The sequence below is a fragment of the Sceloporus undulatus genome, chromosome 5, assembly GCF_019175285.1.
Source record: "Sceloporus undulatus isolate JIND9_A2432 ecotype Alabama chromosome 5, SceUnd_v1.1, whole genome shotgun sequence".
Lineage (NCBI taxonomy): Eukaryota > Metazoa > Chordata > Lepidosauria > Squamata > Phrynosomatidae > Sceloporus > Sceloporus undulatus.
The window spans coordinates 50,829,514-50,852,017 of record NC_056526.1 but is presented as its reverse complement, the minus strand read 5'-3'; the positions used below and the strand labels follow the sequence as shown (position 1 = coordinate 50,852,017).

Below are 22,504 nucleotides of genomic sequence, written 5' to 3'. Positions count from 1 at the left end.
CAATGAATGGTGCGTGTTGCCATGCCGCCTCACCCAAGCCCCATTATAATGGTGGCACTTAGTCTGGACCCCCCCTTCCCAAAATCCTGGCTACGTCCCTGACTCTGGAGACCAAGGTTTGAACCTTGTTGACCATGGAAGCCCACTGAGTGACCTTGGGCAAGTCACACTCTCTAGAGTCAGTGGATGGCAATGGCAAACCCCTTCTGAAGAAACTTGCCAAGAAAATGCATTCACCTTAGGGTTGTCATAAGCTGGAAATGACGTGAAGACACACAACAACAACAACAACAACAACAACAACAAAAATCCAAGTAATCATTGAGAGAATGGCTGTATTTAAGGTGCCATAAACCTCGATGTTACTTTACTGCTATAGCCTAATGAGGCAACCCCTCCAAAATGTAAATAATCCCTTCCATTTTACCACACATCATTGCTGTTTAAAGTACTGCTGGAATATTTCAGGAATATAATAATCATAGCAAAGAGATGTATGCGCTCTTTTCCCATCCCAAGGATTTTAGGGTCTAGTGATCTAATTCGGTAAAACTCTTTGCATATGGGGAATCTTGCTTCGATTAAGTTTGATGCTCTAGGTTAACTTTAGGTTTGATGGTCTCATAATGCAAAGTGACATGCTACATTGTATTTCTGTACAGTATGAACCTATGAATAAATCCTTTAAATTTCATAACCCAGGTTCCATCCCATGACATTAGGGATTAAAATCTTCAATTATCTCGTTCTTGTAAATTATAGTAATTTTGAAAGTTTTTTCCAAGTTGATTGAGATTATGAAAGTTTCTGCACATTTTAATGATGGGGGGGGGGTGGAAATTTTGAACATTTGTTTACATAAAATAGATTATATTTGAGGAAAAAACTGTATATTTTGTACAAAACACCTTTTTTTCCTGTACAAATTGATTTTGCACAAACAACGTTCTTGCAAATTTAAAAAAAAAATCATAAAATGCAAAACTGAGGTCATGCAGTTGACTTTTTTCCTTACCAAGGATGAGAAACTGTTAGATGAGAAAATTTGTCAGTATTTTTTCCATCCTTTTGTAACACAGTAAAAATTTTTAGTGAACTGTCACTAGACTTTAGCTACACTGTTAGTATAAAATGACATGGTTGTGCAATCTGCTGAATGGCAGGCACAAATTGGGTTTTAAATGATCACATGGGAAGCAGCATTTATCATAAAAAAAATTCAATGTGTGCAATGTTTTGCATATGCCACACACTAGTTACACAACCATGTTGGCCTCTAACAGAATGGATGAAAGTCACCCTGAACTGACATATCCTGTGGCAGTTGTGTGTGTAAGCTGCCTCTATTTTATTCATATGGCAGGATGTTTAACACACATATATCAGAGCTATTTCACTCAGTGACTGATGTTTTTATACTATTCTTCTATTTCAATAAATATTTTGTACTACTTATATTTTATCAAATGTAATTGTTACATATAAGTTGTAATAGAACATTTTCAAAACTGAGGGAATGAACAATTTTTACACAAACAAACAAACAAATAAATTCTGTATAATTTCTTGAAATTACTCCCACTCAGCTTTGGCAGAACACAAATTCTAAGTAAGTGGCTGCAGCCCTAATATAGGTTTAGGTATCCACCCTCTTTAATTTATCTATTTTTAATTTTCTTTCTTTTGCTTCTTCTAGGAGATAATTATGAATGTTTTGGTAGAAATTGGTGGTGGCAGCTAAGGATCCTTTTAGGTTTCTGTCATGACCCTAAATTAAACAAATATATGAGTCTTCAAAACTGATCAGGCTGCAACCCTGTACCTAAGAGGTGGCCAACGTCTGAGTAGATGCGGGTCATTTTCCCCTCTACTGTACCTAGACCAGCTGTAACCCTGGAACCTGAAAAGACTGCCACTCCTTTAATGTTAAGTCTCCTTCAGTTCAGTTTGCCCATCTCTGCTATATGTGGGAGTAAATCCCACTTAATTCTATGGGGCTGACTTCAAAATGGACACAAATGCAATTATGCCTCCTAATCTAGTCAAGAGTGTCAAGACTTGAGCCTTCCTGATATTTCATATTTCAACTCCCAGAGGTTCCTCCCAGCATGTTTAACGTTCAGGAACTGTGGGAATCATAGTCTAAAACATTAGACGGGTTAAAGATTTATCACCCCTGATTTACTCAGTGAGGCTGTCCAGATAGTGTTGACATCTATGGGTGATTCTAAAAAGTTACTCAAACCTATGTAGATCATGCCCTTATATTGTAACATCTGTTCCTGCTTCATTTACTCCACAATTTTTGATAAGGCTTCATTACATGTAGTGTGAGGGGCATGGATGTATATGTGGAAAATCCAAAAGTCAGAGTTGTTAAAGAGCAAAGTATGCCTGATAGCAATTACATTTTGACTTATGAAATAAATTAGTTCATGCTTTGCAAGACTTTGATGGAAGTGGGTTGTGTGAAATACAAAAACTCTTATGGTACTTCAAGCACATGAGTAACGTTTACAATGAAGAGTAGCTTTAGTTTTCTTTGGTAATTAGGCTGAATTTGGCCATCAAATAAACATGGCATCAAGGCCCTGCATCTTTTATTTCAAAAGAAGAAGAGTGTCAAGCTGATAGGAAGCAATTCGGAAAGATTTTTTACTACATGATCAGAAACTTTACAAGCAAAGCAACCAGAATCAGTGGCCAGGGCTTCCAATTTTATTTTTTAAATAAATATTTTAAATATTCATTACTTTTTTTTTAAAATAAATCATCATCCCATGGCATGTTATTGGAAGAATGATGTACAGTGGTACCTCGGGATACGAAATACCCAGGTTACGAAATTTCCGGGATACGAAAAAATCCCATTGGAAATAATTGTTCCGGGTTACGAATGTTTTTTCGGGTTACGAAAAAAAATTTTGGTGCTTTTCGGCGCTATTTCACACGAAACGCGGCTTTTCCCCATTAGCACCTATGGCAATTCGGCTTACGAAGGCTTTTCGGGTTACGAAAGCGGCCGCGGAACGAATTAATTTCGTAACCCGAGGGAGCAGTGTAATTAACTCCCAGTGTATTACTAGCTGGTAATGTTCTTTTGTTTTAATTTTAAATACAGTTTAAAATGTCAAAAAATGACCAAACATTCTACAAACAATATGCTAAAAGAAATATTTTTAGAAACACTAAAAAGTAACATTATTGGTCATTATTCTATTTTAAAAAGTAGCATCATTGATAGTAAAGATACTCACAAAACCAACAGGTAAATGTAACAGCATTATTTTTCATGCCACGGATAATGAGAAGAATCATGAGGCCTTCCAGAAGTTGTTGGACCACAAGTCCCAGCCACCCAAGTCAATGTTGAAGCATGCAGGGTGTTGCAATCCCATAACATCTGGAGGGATGCATGGCTCCCACTTCTGTTATAATACATTGTTTCTAAGCTCTGGCAATTACTAGCTTTGAAACTTTACTTGTAGTATATAATAAGCTGAATGCCTGAAATGAATATGACATTGTGGGTGACATGAGCACATTCATATAATGAGATTTTGCATTTAAATCACACAAAAATCCAAGATATGTAGAACATACATTAGGGCAGGATATGGTCCTTTGAATGTTATTCTCAATGCTCGTACCAGCAGCAACCGTCATCTGAAAAAGTGTGCAACAGAGAGTCCACTGAATGGAAAGACTTTGTTGGTAAAACAAAACATTTTTTTAAAAAAAGTAATAAAGAAACATCAATGTTTTAAATTTTCACCCAACTGCAATGGTCAACCACACTGAAAAGCTCAGCTTAAAAAGAACTTTGAAGAACAGAAGTCAATGTAGAAAATATACAAAAATGACTGTATGTTGACTACATTATTAACACTGTATGTAGAATGTGATATTAACAGTAAAATGCTGATTAAAAACGTTTAGATAAATTAAGAATCGAATGCAATATGCATTGAGTTTCATTTGGAACACTTCAAATATTTATAATAGCCTTTTTTAATTTTGTTTAAGGTATATTGGTGCTGAGGCTAACAATATTCAAGCACTGAAACTTTTTGATGAGTATGGACATCAATGCCATAGTGACCCTGACCAAAGCCACCCTGACTTTCCCGTTTCCTTTAAGCTTAGCTGCAATCCTCATAGTAGCATTGGAAGGAGAATGAGGGGTAAAATGGATTTTCCTAGCAACCATGTTTTGAGCTTTCTCTGTGAAAATACAAACATTTTAGGGGTTGCTTGGTTTCAAATGGGCACTTAAGGCCCACTTTCTACAAGGAATATTTCTGTTAGATATGAATGGTTTGGCCTGAAGCAGATGGGCAGCAAGGAATAGCCTCTGGCTGCTCTGCCTTGGGTTGGCCACAATCAGCCTGGGACTGTGGTGACCACATGGCCTGCTCTCAAAGTGGGCTGCTGCTGCAGTCCCAAATGGCAGCTTTGGTCCACCTTCGGCAGCCTTGGAGTGGCTTACGGATGCTTTTGGGGTGTACATCATCTGAATGCCACACCCCCAAAGTGGCCAGAAGTCGCTTCTTTTGACCCATCTGTTTTGGGCCTACATCAACTGTTTTCATGGCTTTGGAATAAAGTGTTGTGCTACAAAAAGGAACTCATGGTTGCTATCAATAATCAACCATTAGAAGGTGTCATGAGTGCCTGGATTTCAAGATTTACACTATGCTGCTGGATATCACAGAATAGTATACAGTCAACTGAATACTGGTACAAGAGCACCACCATGATATTGCATAGATTTTATTTATCTTAACTGAACGTGCATAAGAAAACATCAGCCTAGATTTGCTTGAATCCCATGTCCAAATCAGTATATTTAGCTATTCATAGCAACATCATCAAGTATACGGCACTTTGTGCCTCACATATTTATGAACATTACACATCAAGAAATCATACAGATATATTACGATTTATTAATCCATCCATCCATCCATCCATCCATCCATCCATCCATCCATCCATCCATTTTTTTTTTTTAAAAAAATGGATATTAAAACTGGATGTAAAAATATATATGTTGGACTTGTTAACCTCCTTATAAAGTTATAATAATATATTAAGTACAGTTGGCCCTCCTTATCCACAGATTTGTTATTCAGGCAAGATATGTCTTTCATATTCAGGACAATTATTAAATTTTTATAACCTCTAACAAGTCCACATTGTTTTAAAAGCTCTAAAATTCTGTTTTGACATTATTGTTAAAGAGACACTGAGACAGACAGGGATGTGGAAAGGGTGAAATTACATCTAGGTGTTTGCAGATATTTAGAAGTACACATGTCAATCCACCTGAATCTGCTCAAAATCTTTTTTTTTCCCTCCCTGAGAGATTATATCACAAGGTACATCTAAAGGCACAAAATCTTTTAAAACCACTTTTTTATTAAAAGAAAACATCCAGGTTTTGGAACAAAAAGTTTAAAAGATGTAGGGTTAAGTTCTCAATACAAAATTGTCTACTCTGAATATTTTCGAGAACAAGAAGTACAAAAATTTTGTGTATGAACAAACCGTCCATATATATTCCTCAGTCATGGCCCCTCAGACTGTAATTGAAGATATATGAAGTTTAGTTTTCCACATCATGTACATTAGACTCATTAGGCTAAATCTAGTGGCTTATCCCAACCAGAATAGATAGACAGAATCAACTATCAAATGCTCAGGTATACATTTAGGCAAGTCCTATTGATTCAATGGTACTATTCTTGTAGAAACTAGCAATTGGATTGGCCCATCTTTCCATCAAAGGCAAAGACTTGTAGCCTAAATGGTTCACAATGTCATCAACCACAGGAAAGTCATTCATGGTCCAAACCACAGTGCAGTTCCTGGGAATTGTAGTTTATTGTGGTACCAGAACTTTGTGACAGAGAAGACCAAATGTCTCACCAAACTACAGTTCTCAGAATTCCATAAGATTGGGCCAGGGCAGTTACATGAGGTCTCAAACTGGATTATTTCTGCAGTGTGTTTTGGAGCCATGTGTTACAGAAAACATAAAAACTAGAAGCTGGTTTGCTTAAACCAGATCTTTGTAATACTACTGCTACCCCTTCCTCTTTGCTTCTACTGTCCTAGCACTTGCAGACAGCTTGCAGCCTTGGCTGAAGGCAGATGCTGTACCAGTGTTGAAGGTTCAGTGAAGTTACAATACTAAGGCAAGAGAGTCATTGTGCCTTCAGAATTTTCATCACACCTGATTCGTTAATAATCTGAGTCAGAAAACTTGGCATCCCCAGGCAACAAGTTATGAGGGCATGGCTTCAACTTTCAGTGCTATTTTGTTTCAAGATATGTCATCCAAGAATACTAAATGTCAATCTCTTTTCACTCTTCGCTATTTCATTGATTTTATTCCTGCCACAGTTTACTTTCATTCAAAATGTTTTGTTCTCATCCCAGCTTCAATTCACAGTTTTAGACCAATAAAGTGGGAATTGATGGAGTTTTGTTGTTGTGTCATTAAGTTGGCTTTGACTTAAGGCAACCCTGAATGATCCACCCGGTCTTCCATAAATATAGATCATCTTAAAGAACACCCAAATTGTCCATCTCTTGTCTCTGTTTTGGTCATTGTCTGATTGTTATTAATCTATTTTAAATATTTAATTATGTCAATTTTAATATGTTGACTGTTTAATATTATTTTAGTGGGGGAATGTTGGGGGGGGGAGTAGCTAATGGGACATATTTTAACTGTAGATTGTGTTTTACCTAATGCTGTGAGCCGCCTTGATCCTACGGGAAAGGTGGCATATAAATAAATCTATTATTACCTTGATATCCTGTCATCAGCAAACTTACTCTCATCCTACAAACTCAGAGTTGTGGCTTCCTCATTTGAAAGCACAGGATTCAAGTGTGTGTTACATCTGATTTCACCCTAATCACCCTATGGAAAGCTCCAGTGGCTTACTGATGAGCTTAGCTGATTATTTGGTATCACATATTATTCAAGTTCAGAAAATAAACTCATTAATTAAATGTGGGATATATATAGTTAGTGATGGGTCTTCTTTCTTTCTGGCAGGCAATCCCTATGACATCCTACTCCCACAACACCTGGCTCTTAGAAAGGACCCCTTAGAGCAAGGGATTTGGATGAAGAAAAAAGGCTGAGGCAAGCATGTGGAGCAATGATGGAGATCAGTGGGGTAACATGGCAACATCCTTCCTCTTTAGGAAGGAGGACCTTTTGCTCTGCTATTTGCTTTCTGAGTCACAGTTGATGACAATGATTTGATTTTTATACCTTGACTGATATTTGAGTGACTTTGGCCCTGTCCAGATGGGCCAAAAAGCACGTACTGAGTACGTGTGAGGGTTGCCTGGGAGTGTCCTTTTCAGATGCTCCCTAACCCTAGTACATACTCAGTACGTCAAAATGGCAGCGGCCTGTCTACACGCGCGCCACCATTTTGACGTGACGGACACGTAGCGTCCACACGTCCTGTTGCGCTTGCGATGTCACGAGTGTGCCATTTGCACACTCAGGCGTCGCAAGTGCAACGCAAAAAGAACCTGCTTTGGCGGGTTCTTTTTCCGCCGCTGGGAAGCCTCGCCGTTTGGCAGCTGAGGCTTCTTGCATACATTTTGGAAGAGAAAATCAGTGATTTTTGTGTGTGTGTTATGAGAAAATAAATGTTAGTACTTCTAGAAGGGCAAACTGAGTCTCTCTCTCCTCTTTCTAAATGCAGTTATACAACAAATACAACTGATCTGCTGAGTGAAAATGGCATCAATATTTGTCTATAGTTTTCCCTTACCTGGAAGGTTAAAAACCACAGTATCTGAAGTTTCATTTACATGGTCCTTGCTCAGGACCCAGAACTAGCTTTCATTTGCTGACTGATGTGTTTAATACTGCCCGTTCTATTCAGGTCCATCAAAGTTGCTTTTGTGGCTGTCATCTTATCTATAGCAGTCAGCTTGTTCTATGTAGACATTGATCTTTTGTGGTTAAGAGTACTGAATCAAGCAGACTTTTTTTGTTTCTGACTCTTCTTCCTTCAAAAATAAATCACTATTTCTTTTGGCTTTTTTCCTATCATCCTTAGCCAGCCAATTAACCTTATGGAAATAACCTCAAACCATTTACTTTGTGTGTGTGTGGGGGGGGGGGGGGGGGGGAGTGCCATCAAAACCAAACACATTATTGTTGTATGGCTGTGAATCCCAGCATTCGAGCTTTTCCTTTCACACATCCCATCCATGATATTTGGGCTGATCTTTGCTCCTCCAGCTCTCCCATCCTCCTCAAAGTCTCCTGCACCTTCAAAAGGCTCCTTTCCTTTCTCCAGTTCTGTCCAATATACTTGGAACTCCTCTGCAAAACATCACTAACTTACTTGGATATTAGCAGTGAGGCTTAAATAAAATATTTAAGCACTTTTTAAAAGCATAATCTTTGTGTCTCCTTAGCAAGAAATATAATAAGAATTAAAACTATTGACTTGACTTTCCCTTTTATAGAAGAAGAATACACTCACAATATACAGCAAAAAGAGAATATTTTTGATTTCATTCCTTTGCAGCATTACTACCTGCAGGGAATCAGGATAATTTCCTATTTGGTTCCCCAATCTAATATATTCAGACTTTTTCCCCACTGCATGTTCAGCTGAACTATAAGAAAGAGATGATCAAATACTCACAGCTATCAAGAAGGAATTTCCCAAAAGTGATTAGACGTGCTTCATAGGTGTGCCTCAGCAGAAAGTAACAATGCAACCAGATGCACACAGTGGGAAGCACTGTAGTACAACAAATTTGTTGTGGTTTGAGAACTACTACCTTCAAAAACTATCATGAGGCTACAACTGAGAGATGAGGCATGTATCTGCTGACTTTATCTGTATCTGAAATGCATCAATTTTGGTTAGATATGCACATGCTTTGAAGATCTATGATTTCATCAGTGTGTACACTGTTCAGCTGTTCATGACAAGTGAGGCCAATTTTATCACCTGACAGCCCACCCCCTGATGAGCCTTTCCATGCTCAGCTAGTGTGGGGTCCTTGGGTGGTCACGGAAGACACATAGGCTGCATCTACACTGCAGTTTGACACCGTTTTAACTGCCATGGTTCATTGCTATGGAATTCTGGGATTTGTAGCTTTGTGAGATATTTAGCCTTCTCTACAAATCCACAACAAACTACAAATCCCAGGATTCCGTAGGATGGAGCCATGACAGTTAAAGTGGAGTCAAGCTGCTTTAATTATGCATTGTGGCAGCAGCCATGCATAAGTTACTCTCTTGGTACAATCTTTAAAAACTTGTGCTCAACCAGCATAACCTTTGAGAGTCCAAGTTCACTTTTGTGCTACGATGAGGCAGCAAAGTAGGACTGTACAGGGGAAGATGGAGGGATGACAGACTGGCATATGGGATGGATGCATGATCATTTGCAACTAGCATTTCCATCCCTGTTATGTGTACTTGGAGAAATTCTTGAATTCAATTGGGGTTATTCTCAAGAAATTATGGGTATAGGGGGATATCACGACAGTTCAAGGATACAGTAGTGGCTGGGAATAAACAGTTACTCCTTCCCGTCAGCAATTTGCTTGTATTGTTCTCCTCTTTATTAGAATGAGAATGAGTCATATCTATGTGTTTCATTTTCATTTGTTTGGTTCAGCCATATATAACTCTGGGAGTGCATTGTCCAGTTGTCTCAATTGGAAGAGAGTGCACCCTGCCCCAGCCCAGGGGACCTTTATGCAGCGATAGGGAAAATCTGGGTATAATTTTTTGTTTAGGAGACCAATTGCAGCATTCATTGTGAGGAGATGCTGAAATCCACCAGCTAAAGGACTATGGTGTCTTCCTTTGTTGTAGACAATTGAATTTATCACTACTAAAGCTTATCCTATAGTATTAGTGTATGTCACTTTTTGGTATTAAATAAAGTATTGGTGGAGGTCTAAAATTAAAGCTAGATCCAGCCCAGGACGCCTGGTGTAGCTCTTCACAGCAAAGGTGAAAGAATGGTGAGGAGGAAAGACAATGAAAGGTCCTATATTTGAGATCGGGTTAATCACAAAGCCTATGGTGTAATATATATTACAAAGTTCAACAAGTCCCCAAAGAACAACCATGATTAACAGCTTGCATCTAAAATGGCTTGTTCTGAGGCATGTGGAGACATGGCAAAGAACTGCAACATCAATATGCCAACAGTGCATTTACTGATAGCCATGCCATACATTATATTAAAGATATAGCTAGCAGTGAAGTTGCTTTTTATAGAGAAATGAAGTTGGGGGGGGGGGATATTTATTTGCTCCCCCCATTGTGGAGTTTCTTATTTTCCTTTTCAGCCATGATTTTATGAGCAAGACGACAGGGTTTGGGAAAAGGCTCTCATTGGTACCAATTTGTTTTTGTTGTTATGGACTTTCAAGACAATTTCAACTATCATTAGGTTTTCTTGGCAAGATATATTCAGAGGTGGCTTTTCTCTTGAGCCACCAGAGAATAAATTGCTCAAGATTACCCAGTGTTGCTGAGCAAGACACTGAAACCTGGTATCTCAGAATCCTAGTTAAGCACTCACCATTACACTACACTGGCTTCTCAGTGTCCTCAACAGGGTCTTTTTATTCCTAGGATTCCTGTGTTGCAGGAACCTAGCCAAGGGGGGGTCTGTGGGGTCCAGATCCCCCTTCCATTAGATACATTATAATGGTGGCACTTAGTCTGGACCCCCCTTCCTGAAATCTTAGCTATGTACCTGATTGTTGTTGTTCTTTAAAAATCATCTGCAGTGGAAGCATTGCAATAATGAAAATGTACCTGCTAGCTTCATCTTTGTAATGTAACATACAGTTCCTGGTTTGCTTAGTTTAGCCCTTGTTCCTGCTGTCACTCAGATTAAGGACATTTCAGGCTACAGAAAACAATGCTAATGGCTCCTATCCAGTTCCACAAACACTGCCTGTTCCCTAGCAAAAGAAAAACACTGCTAGCTGCCTCCTGCTATATGCTGGGAGGAGGAAGTGCATTGAACCAGTGTAGCAGAAACAGTACCAGCTGCTTATTTTCTTCTGGATTAATTTCAAGGTGTTTGACAGCTAAGTTAGCTCTTAATGGCCAGAGACTCATACATCCTTCTCAAAAGCAGCCCTCTCCACATATTCAGCAAATGTCATTATGGTGGACAGATGAAGGTGCATTTTTTACCACTCTTGCTCTACTCTAACCTCCACAACCTGGCACAACTAGTCTGCAGCAAGACAGTGACCATGGCCCCATTCACACTATGAAAATAACCCAGTGTGAAACCAGGTTATTTTCCTGGTGTTCACACTCACCCCAAAAGAACTCGGTGCACTTTCCGGGGGGGCTGCCAGAAAACTCACTTAAGCCCATTTAGCTCAATATATTTGATATTGGTTTTTCCCCATGTCTTTTTTTAAAGAGCCGCAACAATTCACATCTTCGGTAGTGGGGTACGCTACCAAATTGATTCAGATTGTGCTGTATCACTCCCAGAAAAAGGGGTTGCCCGACTTGGCGGGCTGACCGCTTTGCCACTAGACGCAGCGAATGGCTACAAGCCCCAGAGTGCTCTGGGGCTTGCCCCAGCTCCCTATTGGTGTGCGGGGTGAAGGGGAGCCCCTTCCGCCCCGCGACGCTCTGGGAGCTGGGCTCGGTGACCGGGAGTTCCAGTCCTCCAGGGCAGATGATTGGTTCTGCGGGCCTGGAGGAGGAGTCTCCTGGTCAGGTGGTACTGAGGGCGGGGCATAGGCCTATATAGGCCATGCTGCCAGCCCCGGCCCTCAGTCGGCGCTTGGCTCCAGATGGTTAGGAGCCAAGCAGGAAGGGAGGAGGAGCTGAGCCTTCTCCCACCCACCCACCGCTTGGGTTTGGGTTTTTTGTCACAACTTTGGGGCGGCAGCATAGGCCAGGATCTGCACGGTGTGGTACCAGGGCTACGGAGCTCTGGTTTGGGAGTCAGTCGGGACCCGGGGGGCGAATAGGGCAGGCGTATGGCCATTGCAGGGGCCATAACGCGAGAGCGCCTCCCGGTGACTAGGGGCTTAGCGAATATGTGAACACATGGCAGAGATGCGGTCATACGGTGTGCCTTAGCCCCTAGGTCATCCCAATACCTGGTGGGTGCCAGGTTGTGGTTAATCAGACAAACGTGGGGTTGTTTGATTTCGCAGATCCTGACCTCATGCTTTGTGCCAACCCTACCAATGGTTTGCTTAATAAAGTTGTGGCCTTTCCTCCAGCACGGTCTCCTGTGGTTATTCGGCAGCAGCATCTGAGGCAAATGGAGGTTCCTCCATTTGAAATTGCTCCACTGGCATGTGTGAATGACAACAGGGTTAAAATGCCACAGAGAGATTCCGTGGCATTTTAAGGTAGTGGGAACACGGAAAATGTAGTGGGAACACTGATCCAATATTGCATCACAGTGGAGATTCGGATCTCCTCAGGGCAAAAAAAAGTGTGAATGCCCCCCATGTGTGGTTGAGTATGTTTTCATGGGCTTGTGCAATCAGAATTTCCACTTGTGTAAAATGCCACAATCATGTTCAGCATCGCTACAGACCTTACCCACATACACATGGAAGCCAGAACAGAAAGGGTGGGGTACGAATGTACATTCCCATCATCCCTCTTTAGCTTTTGGAAGGCTAAAAGAGTCCTTTTACTTGTATGCTTGAACAAAGCATTCTCTGCACATCTTCATTTATTTTCCTTTAAGAGCATTGACTACCAGAAGCAGGGACTTTACTGCAGAGTTGCCCTGAGATCATAAAATGATTCTCTCTTGAAAATGTATTCCATCTCCCTCTCTCTTGTTATTTATCCTCTCTCTCTGGGCTTGCAAGATGCACAATCTGAATTGTTTGTTAATTTTGAGTAGCTCTTCTGATTTTTCCCTTACTAATACAGCTTGAGTATTCAGAGAAATCTGAAATACTCAGAAATCCAAAATTGTTTACATGGGTCGCTGAGATAGTGACACCTTTGCTTTCTGATAGTTCAGAAATATAAAAATATTGTGTAAAAAGTTACCTTAAAGCTGTGCGTATATGGTAAGTATGAAACAGAAATGAATTTCTCGTTTTTACTTGGGTCCTATCTCCAAGATATCTCAATATGTATAGGCAAGTATTCAAAAAACAAAAACCCCAAAATCTGAAATTCAACATATTTCTAGACCTAGGTTTTTGGATAAGTGATAGCTAACCTGTATAGATGTTTAGAGCACTGCTTCTTAAGATAGCTAATGTGAGGAACTTGCAGGACCGACACCAGATCTGCACCTTTTTATGACAACTGTTTCTTTCCTGGAAAGCTGCTGAAGACAGCAGCCAATAGCTCACAATCTGGCACTTGTCTACAGACGACCACCACTTTGAGCAATTCTGATTTAGAGTACTATTTAAGTTGACTGAAACTCTTGTTGTTTTTAACTAGATTTACTGTTTCTTTTCTTTTCTTTTTTGGCACTGGAAGATGATTTGAATGAAAAGCAATGGAGCATACATCTCTCTTTTAAAATAAGCACATACTCTCTAGATTCTTGATTTTCTGCCAGCTTTCCATCCTCTACCCTTACTGATGAACCTGTATCCCCCCTTTTTAAAAAAAGAACAGTAGCAGCAACATAGACAACTTCAATATACATCACATAATACTTTCAAAATCACAAGATTTCAAATCAGTACTTAGTCACAGGTAAGAACGTGACACTCTGAATCATAATAATCAGTCTTGTAAGGAAAGCATTTTCTTGAAGAGCTTCCAAAAACAATCAACACTTGTGCCCACATAGAAACTGATCTACCAAAAGACTTACTGCATTAATTAGGCAATATTGCTTCTATTTTCACATTAGAAGAACACACAAAACAGAGCTTAGAGTTTGAAGCTGTGAGTCTTAATAATAAAAAAGCTAATTTGAAAGAGATAAGAAAAACTGAAAAATGTTAATGCTTTATATAAAAGTATGACTGAACAGTCAGTCCATTGAAGCAACCTTTCCAACCCACTTCCCTGAGATGGGTTGGACTGCAACCCCCATCTTCCCCAGACAAGAGTGCCACACTGGTTGGGATTATGGGATTTGTTGTCCAAAAGAAAATTTGACACTATGTGTTCTATACACAGGTGGTCTCTAAACCAAGTAGCACAAAAACCTAACAAAAAACAAATTTCACAACTACAATGCCCCATATCCTGCCAACACTTCTAGGTTCACTGGGATTGATGTGGTCATACTTTCCAACTGCCAATTTTGGCCTTTCTTGGTATTTTCAAGTGGTTAGGTGATTTTGAAGTAGATAAGCCTGAATTTGTGGACATTTCAGGGGCATTTCTGACATTTCAGGTGGAAATACAGTGGACCCTTGTTATACGCTGGGGTTTGGTTCCAAGACCCCCCGTGTATAACAAAAACCGTGTATGCTCAAGTCCCATTAAATATAATGACATAGCAAAATGGTGTCCCTTATAAAAAAATGGAACATCAAGGTAAATTTATACTTTTTTGGAACATTTTCAAACCGTGTATGCTTGAATCCGTGTATAAAAAATCCGTGTATAAGAAGGGCCGACTGTACCTGGAAATCAGCTCAAAAATACAAAGTAGGTTGAAGTGGCTTTGGAGTCTTGGGTCGGGGGTACAAAAGTTGGACTTAAGGGTTGCATGTGGCACATTAGTAGCACCTTCCTTGCCCCTGCTTTAAAGAATTGATTCAATAGGTGTGTGCAGGGGAATCTATGATATGATGGCAACAATTTCATTAAGACGCCAAGCCCTTCCTCCAGTCCATCTGCCTTGGTCCAGGCCTCGGAGGTGGAGAAGATCTGCTGGACCTGATCCTATTCCTCACCACCACTCCCTTCTCCTTTTGTGTCGTGTCTTTTTAGATTGTAAGCCTGAGGGCAAGGAACCGTCTGACTAAAAGATTGTAAGTACAGCGCTGTGTAAATTTACAGCGCTTTATAAATAAAGATTAACAACAACAACAACAACAACAACAACAACAACAACACACATGGTGATGAATGTCATGTATATCCTGGGATGTTAGTAGAAGAGGGAGCAAGTTTTAAATAACTCTGGAGACTGCTATACATACCAATAGATTCAAATTACAAGAGACTCCATTTAAATATTAGGAAGAACTTTGTTACTGGGAGAGCTGTGTTTGGAGATTTTTAAACAGAAGTTGGATGGCCATATCTCAGGTGTGCTTTAGCTATGTATTCCTGTATGGTAGGAGTGGATCACTTCTAACTCTATGGTTCTATGAATTCTACATTTCTGTACAACCCACCAAAGACATGATGCATATCATCCCTGTGGCAAATATAAAATGTGTTCAATCTATACTTAGTAAAAAACAAAACGAAAACAGTTCAATAGAAAATTTTGCCTTGTAAAAATATAGAAATACTACATCTTTGACGAACCCAGTTCTTAATGTCTTCTGAACTTCTTGACATTCACCTCGTTCCATTAATTTAATAACAGAATGATTTGACTTGCTTTTTTTTACTTTCGTTTCAAATTAGCAAGAATGCTCCGACACATGCTTCTGTTGTCAAAATAGGCCTTTGACTATCTCATCCAATGTAGCTGGTTTGCTATAGGGAAATAACATGTAGGCAGGGAGTTTATTTTTCTCCTCATATTTCACTTCTCTTTGCAAAGAGAGGTTAGAATCAGAATAAAATGTCAAAACATAACCATCACTCATTACAAAACCATCTGTAGCTGAACAAGAATATCTATGCTGAAGAATGAAAAGTAATAAAATCTAAACATGCCACAGTTACATCCCAACAGCTTCAAACCTTCATGCACTGCACCCCACTCACATCTAGCCACATTCCTGTCTCTTACTCTGCTACTGGTCTTGTAATCCACCACTTCTCATTAATAACTCAGTGGCTGCTCCAAGATTATTGAATTTCCTGCCACAGGAAGCTAAATTGGTCCCATTTGCTCTCCTTCCACCAACAGGTGAAGATCTTTCTGTTTATCTCGACCTTTGACTGATAACGGGTAAGAAGCTCTTTTCATCTGGTTTGTACTGGATTTGGATATGTACTTTTATCATAATTTTTATGTTGCAACTGTCTTTTGAAAACAGTTTTAAATTAATGTATTTAATGTGACTATTTAAAAAAACTGTTTGTATTACTTCTGGTCTTAATGACATTTGGTTATAACCCATATGGTTAGCTCCTTTGCATTCCATACTAGAAGAAAGCCAGGATATGATATAAATAAATAAATCTCTTTTGGAGGCAGCTAGAGCAAGCAAGGTTGAGGGTGTAAAGAGGCTCAAAAGTGCCATTTAGCTACTTTTGACAAGACAAAGGCTCAAACTGGGGAAACAAGAACAATTTCATTGTGAAAACTAGTTTGGATTGAAGTGCAAACTTCCAGATTGTTAATGTGCACGTTCTTTCATAATTCATCACATGATTTACCCAAAGACCTTTTGTGAACAAAACAGTCAACACTTCTACAAAGCCAACAATTGACTGTGCAATAAATAACACCAGTGCCTTAAGAACATATTCTGAGTCCACCTGTTCCTGTTATAGAGATGACAGAGAAGCACATACTGACTGCATTTCATTTGGGTGACCCACTTTTGCCAGGAAAAAAAAAAGGTTCACCTTCTCCACCCCAGAAAGAGCCACTGATGAACATATCTGTATAAGAATCAGAGATGTGACTAATATAAAACTCAGGTCTTCAGGGAAAATAAAAGGAATAAAAATAAACTAGAACACCAACTTATGCTCATCCTTACCAGAACTTGTTCCTTATCCACACCCAACCAAAGTTATTTTGCTCCTTGGGACTAAAATCTCAACCAAAATTGGCCAAGTTATTTTGACACCTGAGATGGAAAACTGAACAAATGCCATGGTAATAATAGAGTAATTAATTTCCATTTTATGATAGCCCAAATCACAAAGTGCTTCTTCATACAGCTTAAAATGCAGTAGCAGGTATGGTGACCTACTGTTCCCATCAGGTATCTCAGGAAAATCTTGACATTTCTACCAAATCTATGAGATGTCCTATGCATCAAAGATGCATATGGAAAAGAGAATCCAGTTCATTCCTGAGAAAATCAGTAGATGCTGTATCTACTTTCCACATTTTTCTCTGCCCAGAGTGACTGTAATAAAATTGCAAAAGTTTTCATTTTTTTTTTAAGTAAGGTTGTAGCTCAGGATTTTGAAGAAAGCATTATGTAAAAATTGATAAAACTAGTGATTATAATCCTGTTCATATAGTCTGATGATCATTACTGTGCACATAACTGTCTTCCAGTTCATTTATTTCCTAAAGACATTATTAATTTAAGTTCTAAAAATAAGAGGAATAAGTTTCACAATACTTAGAGTCTCAGCTATTCCAATTGCAAGCTATATATTGCACCCCCAATTGTTCACCATCTACAACCACTAAAGGAGCCATAACTCAAAGACTTATTTTCCTTATTTTCCTACCAAGTTCTTCTTTCGTCTAGAATATTAGATGAAAGCCCGTGTGGCATAGAGGTTATATCAGTATTGGGACAAGGAACACCTGTATTCAAGTCCCAATGAGCCACAAAGCTCAGCAAGTAACCATGGACTATTGTTGTTTGCGTGCTCTCAAGTGTTTCCAATGCATGGTGAGACTAAGGCAAACCTAACTTTTTTGGGGGAGGGAGATTTGTTCAGGGAGGGTTTGCCATTGCTTTCCTCTGAGGCTGAGAATGTATGACTTGTTCAAGGTCACCCAGTGGGTTACCACAGAAGAGCAGAGATTTGAACCCTCGTCTCTAGAGGCATAGTTCAATGTTCAAGTCACTACCACATTGGTCTATTACTGTTTCTTAATCTAACCCATATCTCAGGTGTTGTTTGGATAAAAATGGGGAGACAGACTATGTATGAGTTTTTTGGAGAAAGAGCAAAATGTAAGAAAGAAAGAAAGAAAGAAATAGACAACAAGACAATGTACAGTTGGCTTTCCTTATCCATGGATTCCTTATCCACAGAATCAACTATCCACGGCTTGAAAATATTTTAAAAATATATAAATTCCATATAACAAACCTTGATTTTGCCAATTTATATTAGGCACCACTATAGTATCCCACTGTATTTAATGGGATTTCTGCATCCACGGATTTTGGTATCCTGGGGGGTCCTAGAACCAAACCTCAGTGGATACCAAGGGAGCATTATACCTTAATCATTAGGCGACCCTCATTATATACCTTATGCTAACTTTTGGAAACTCTTTATAGGGTTTTTTTTAAAAAGCAAAATGTATTATTCAGAGATCTGCCATTGCTTTCCTTTGAAACTGACAGAATATGACTTTCCCATAGTCACCAACCAGGATTCCATCACTAAGCTGGGATACAAACCCTGGTTTCCCTGAGTCCTGGTCAAACACTCAGAGCACTACATCAAGCTTACAAATACATCTACTGGATTGGATCCAGATTATGTCAGCCATACTTTAATCTTCTGGAATTAATGGGATAAATTAGTCCTGACTCACCTGAGTCCTACTTATTCAGTGTCCTGATGTGAAGTGCAACATCTTATTATAATGGTATAGACTACTTCAGTGATGATGTCTAACAATAGTTATCAGCTATCACTCAGACATATTGCAAATGTACGAGAAAACCTTACAGTACACTAACAGAGGACCAATAATTTGGCACACAGGTTAATGCCATCTGTGGCCTCTATCCTGCTAACTATATATTTGTAACTCATCTCTCACTAAATGTACATGAGCCTCTCCTTCTCACAAAAACAACCCCTTGACAAATCATAACTCTCACTAAACATTCCAATGCCTATAAAGTAAAGCAGGTATACTTATGGAAGAAATGCATTTGTATTTGTCAAACGTAACTGGTAAATTAAAAATAAGCATCAGAAGTGCTTAACACTACCAATCCTTTTCACTTGTTTCTTGACTGTTTGCATAATTTCTTCGTGATAACAGTATAACTTATTCTATACAGTTTTGGCAAGGGAGATGTGAAACCAATGAGAATAGAGAAAGGAAGGAGACAGAGAGGGTAATGTTTATTATGCAAGAGAAAGGGATATCTGTAAGGTAGGAGAGGGTGAAATTGTAAAAAATAAAAGTAAGAGGTAAAACACTAAGACAACATTTACTAGGAAAAGCAGTGAGGAGATTCATGGGGGAAATCAGGTAATGTGTTAAGCAAAGGTCACACACTGAAGCTGGGCCCTAGGTGATTTTTGACAAGAAGCTGGAGTGAAAACAGAAAATGACTGTATAAGGACAAAGAGTAAAATCTAAAGCAGAAGCCTCAATGCATTTTAACAAGACATCCCTACTGTTAGGCAGCATGAGACGGCAACCTCGGGCAGCAGACGCTGAGTGTCAGGAAGGAAATTCAAACTGTAGTATCTTTACTGACAGGGATGTGGAGGGAAACGTGGGATTTTCTGTTTCAAATGCCAGAATAACTTGGTTGGTTTTGGATAACATGCACCTTGATGGGATGGGAGTGCTCTTTGCTACTCTACCTCCTGCAGCAAATGTGTTGTGCTAGCTTTGCACTACAGGGTCCTTTCTGAACTTATGTGCACTTCTTCAGTATTCTTCAATAATGTGGGAACTATAACTATACTATCATATATCTATATTGACACTAGACTATAAGTGTAGAGGGTCATGGCCAAATGCTCATGCCAACCTCTCTCCCACTCCTGCCCCTATCAGTACATTTCTATGTTGGGAAATGCTTTGGCTGCTAAACATCTACTGCATGGTTGTTCCCACAATTGCAAATGCCAAGCAGTAGAAACCGGGGAGCTGTAGTCAGAAACCACACTTCTTAAACATGGCAAACCACAATATGGCTCTACCCACAATGCCTGGTGAAAGAAAAATGTCTGTTCCTTCTACAGCAAAAATGATAAACCTTTGAAGAGGAAAAGTCAGATTTTCTCTGTTAAAGGAAAACAACGAAAGACCCCCCCACCCCAAAAAAAAAATAATAAAAAAAATCTGGCTTACTAAACAAGTTCCTGAGAATGCTGTGTATAAGCTACATGAATAACTTGTAAACAAAACAAACTGAAGGCAGAATAACAGCCTTGCTTCAATTGCTTCAAAACACCTTAATTTGCTTTGGTGTAGTTGTAAACTCTCCCAGTGTTTTCTTAGAAGAGCGGGAATAGCTGTCTGTTAACCAACCCAGAAAACTACTGGCTTATTTTGAAAAGTGAAGACCAGAACTGAAAACCAAACTGTGTGGATCATATCAATAGAAATGTAACCAATATCCACCTATGCTAGCAGTTATAGCTCAGTTTCACCTTATTTGTCTAATGAGGCCATGCATGGTATTCTGAGAAGAGCAGTTGGAGGCACAGTGGCAGCTTTCTGGGACTAATGTACTGTTTCCTGAGCCCATTTATTTATTATTATTTATGTATTTATGGTATTGAGAAAGAAGGCAGAGAGGTCATCTACTTTGCTGCTATCCCTACATCATTGGGTTTACAAAGGTAGTTATAGTAGTAGTTGCACCTGGTGCTGAAAAACTGCTACTCCTAAAAAAGTTAGCCACAACTGTTGAGCAGGAGGGTAGGTTGCTGCAAGACTACAGATCCTACTCCAGTCTCTGTTCCCGCATCACAGAACATAAAGGTAATTTTTCTGCTGCTTCCATCCTTAGCTACAGGAGGTGAAAGTGTGACTGCTGAAGGGAGAGAATTACAGTTGGAAAAGCTACTTAGTTATTTAATCTACTTAATTAATCACTTGCTGCTTCAACATATCTTAGTGTAATTACTTAGCATGATAGTTGCCCACTTTTCAAAAGCAATGGTTTAATTTCTTGTTAATAAAAAAATGAACAGTTACTTTTAATTACTTCTCTGGGAGGGGAGACTGGAGTGACAAGTCACTGGCTTGTGGCATAAAACACATGGTTTAGTAGTGAGGCCCCACACTAACTGTGGCTATAAAAATAGCCAAAACTAGATGGGTAAATTTATCTGGGCTGTTATCCTTTGTCACATATGTTGTGTGATTCAAGCCTAAAATAGTTTGGTGAATAAATATCTGGATTCTTTGCTGACAGGCATGCATGTAAGCCAAAGCAGTGGTATTATCATTCTCTTTACATAATACTTTTCACCTAAGAATTTCTAAAGAAAAGGGTTTTATTCTTGTACTTTCCAAAAAGAGGGGATGAGGCTTACTTTGGGGAAAGGGCTCCAATGACTCACTGTCTTGATAAATGCAAGTGTTCTTTTGAGCTGTGATCCAGAGAGGTATACAATTGGCTCTCAGTGTACCATGAGTCTTTTATATTCTCTCTCTTTTTCTTTTCCCCAGCAGCAGTAACTTCATACAGCTTAAGCTTCCTTTTAAAAATTCTGGGAAAGCTTCAGAAGAAATTGCAGGGCAGCATTGAAAAGTGTGTGTAGATTCTTGCAGACTATTCTGTTTCCTAAAAGGGCATGGGAAAGAAGACTTGAGAAAAGTGACAAATATCAGCAAGGCACAACACCATTGCTCAAGGACTGGTCTCACTAACTGGGAAAGAGGGGTCAAAAGTGTGAGCCTGGAGAGGCTTTTAAAATCTTACCCATCAGGGTGGTGGCCTCTGATTTTAGGTTGCAGACCTACACTTAATTAATTGCATCTCTTTCTTCCCTAAGAGCATTTAAGCCAATATATAACCATAGAAGAAGCCCTAATAAACCCTTGGAATTTACTCCTGTAGAACTAAATAAAGGATTATGTTGTCAGACTTCTGTGTTTTTACCTTATAAGGCTGCAAATGTCTTGCTGCTAAAATCCTGCTAATGAGAAGCACAGCTTACACTTGCTTTTTGGACTACGACTCCAAGAATCCTTTAGGTCAGGGGTCGGCAACCTCCGGCCCGCGGGCCGGATGCGGCCCGCGAAGGCCTGGCCGCCGGCCCCCGGCTTCTTTCCTCCGCTGCTGCTCTTCCGCAGCCGCCCTCGCGGCTTTTCGCGCTCTGGGTGCCGCCATTTTTGGCTGGCAAAATGGCGGCGCCCATAGCGGCCTCTGGGACTATGGGCGCCGCCATTTTGACGCCCAAAATCGGCGTCCAGTGCGGGCCCCGCGGCAGCGCGGCAACGGCAGCGGCCTCCAGGAGGCCCACCCCGTCCTGGGACCCTCCGGCGGCTCCCAGGCGGCAGGGGCCTCTGCAGGGCCCGCTGGCCATTCCTGGGGCCCCTGCAGGAGGGGCTCCCAGGGCGGCATTGGGCCTCTGGCAGGCCGGCTGCCATCTCAGGGGCCCTGCTTTAGGGCTCCCAGGGTGGGAAGGGGCCTCTGCGGAGCCCTGCATCCCTGGGGCCCTAAGTAGGGCTCCCAGGGTGGCAGGGTGCCTCTGCGGGGCCCGCTGACCGTCCCTGGTGGCCCTGCAGGAGGGCTC

General features: G+C 40.1%; 1 protein-coding gene across 7 annotated transcripts in view; it reads right to left on the bottom strand.

Annotated features, from left to right (window-relative positions):
- PPFIA2 (PTPRF interacting protein alpha 2) overlaps positions 1 to 22,504 on the bottom strand; it is a 308,070-nt gene that overhangs the window by 134,824 nt on the left and 150,742 nt on the right. For 5 of the 7 annotated variants that reach the window (XM_042469734.1, XM_042469738.1, XM_042469737.1 and 2 more), the window contains exon 3: positions 3,604 to 3,666. The exons of the other annotated variants lie outside the window; for them this stretch is intronic. In XM_042469734.1, coding sequence (XP_042325668.1) covers positions 3,604 to 3,666 — 63 coding nt within the window. The remainder of the gene's footprint in view (positions 1 to 3,603; positions 3,667 to 22,504) is intronic. 7 annotated transcript variants of the gene reach the window in all.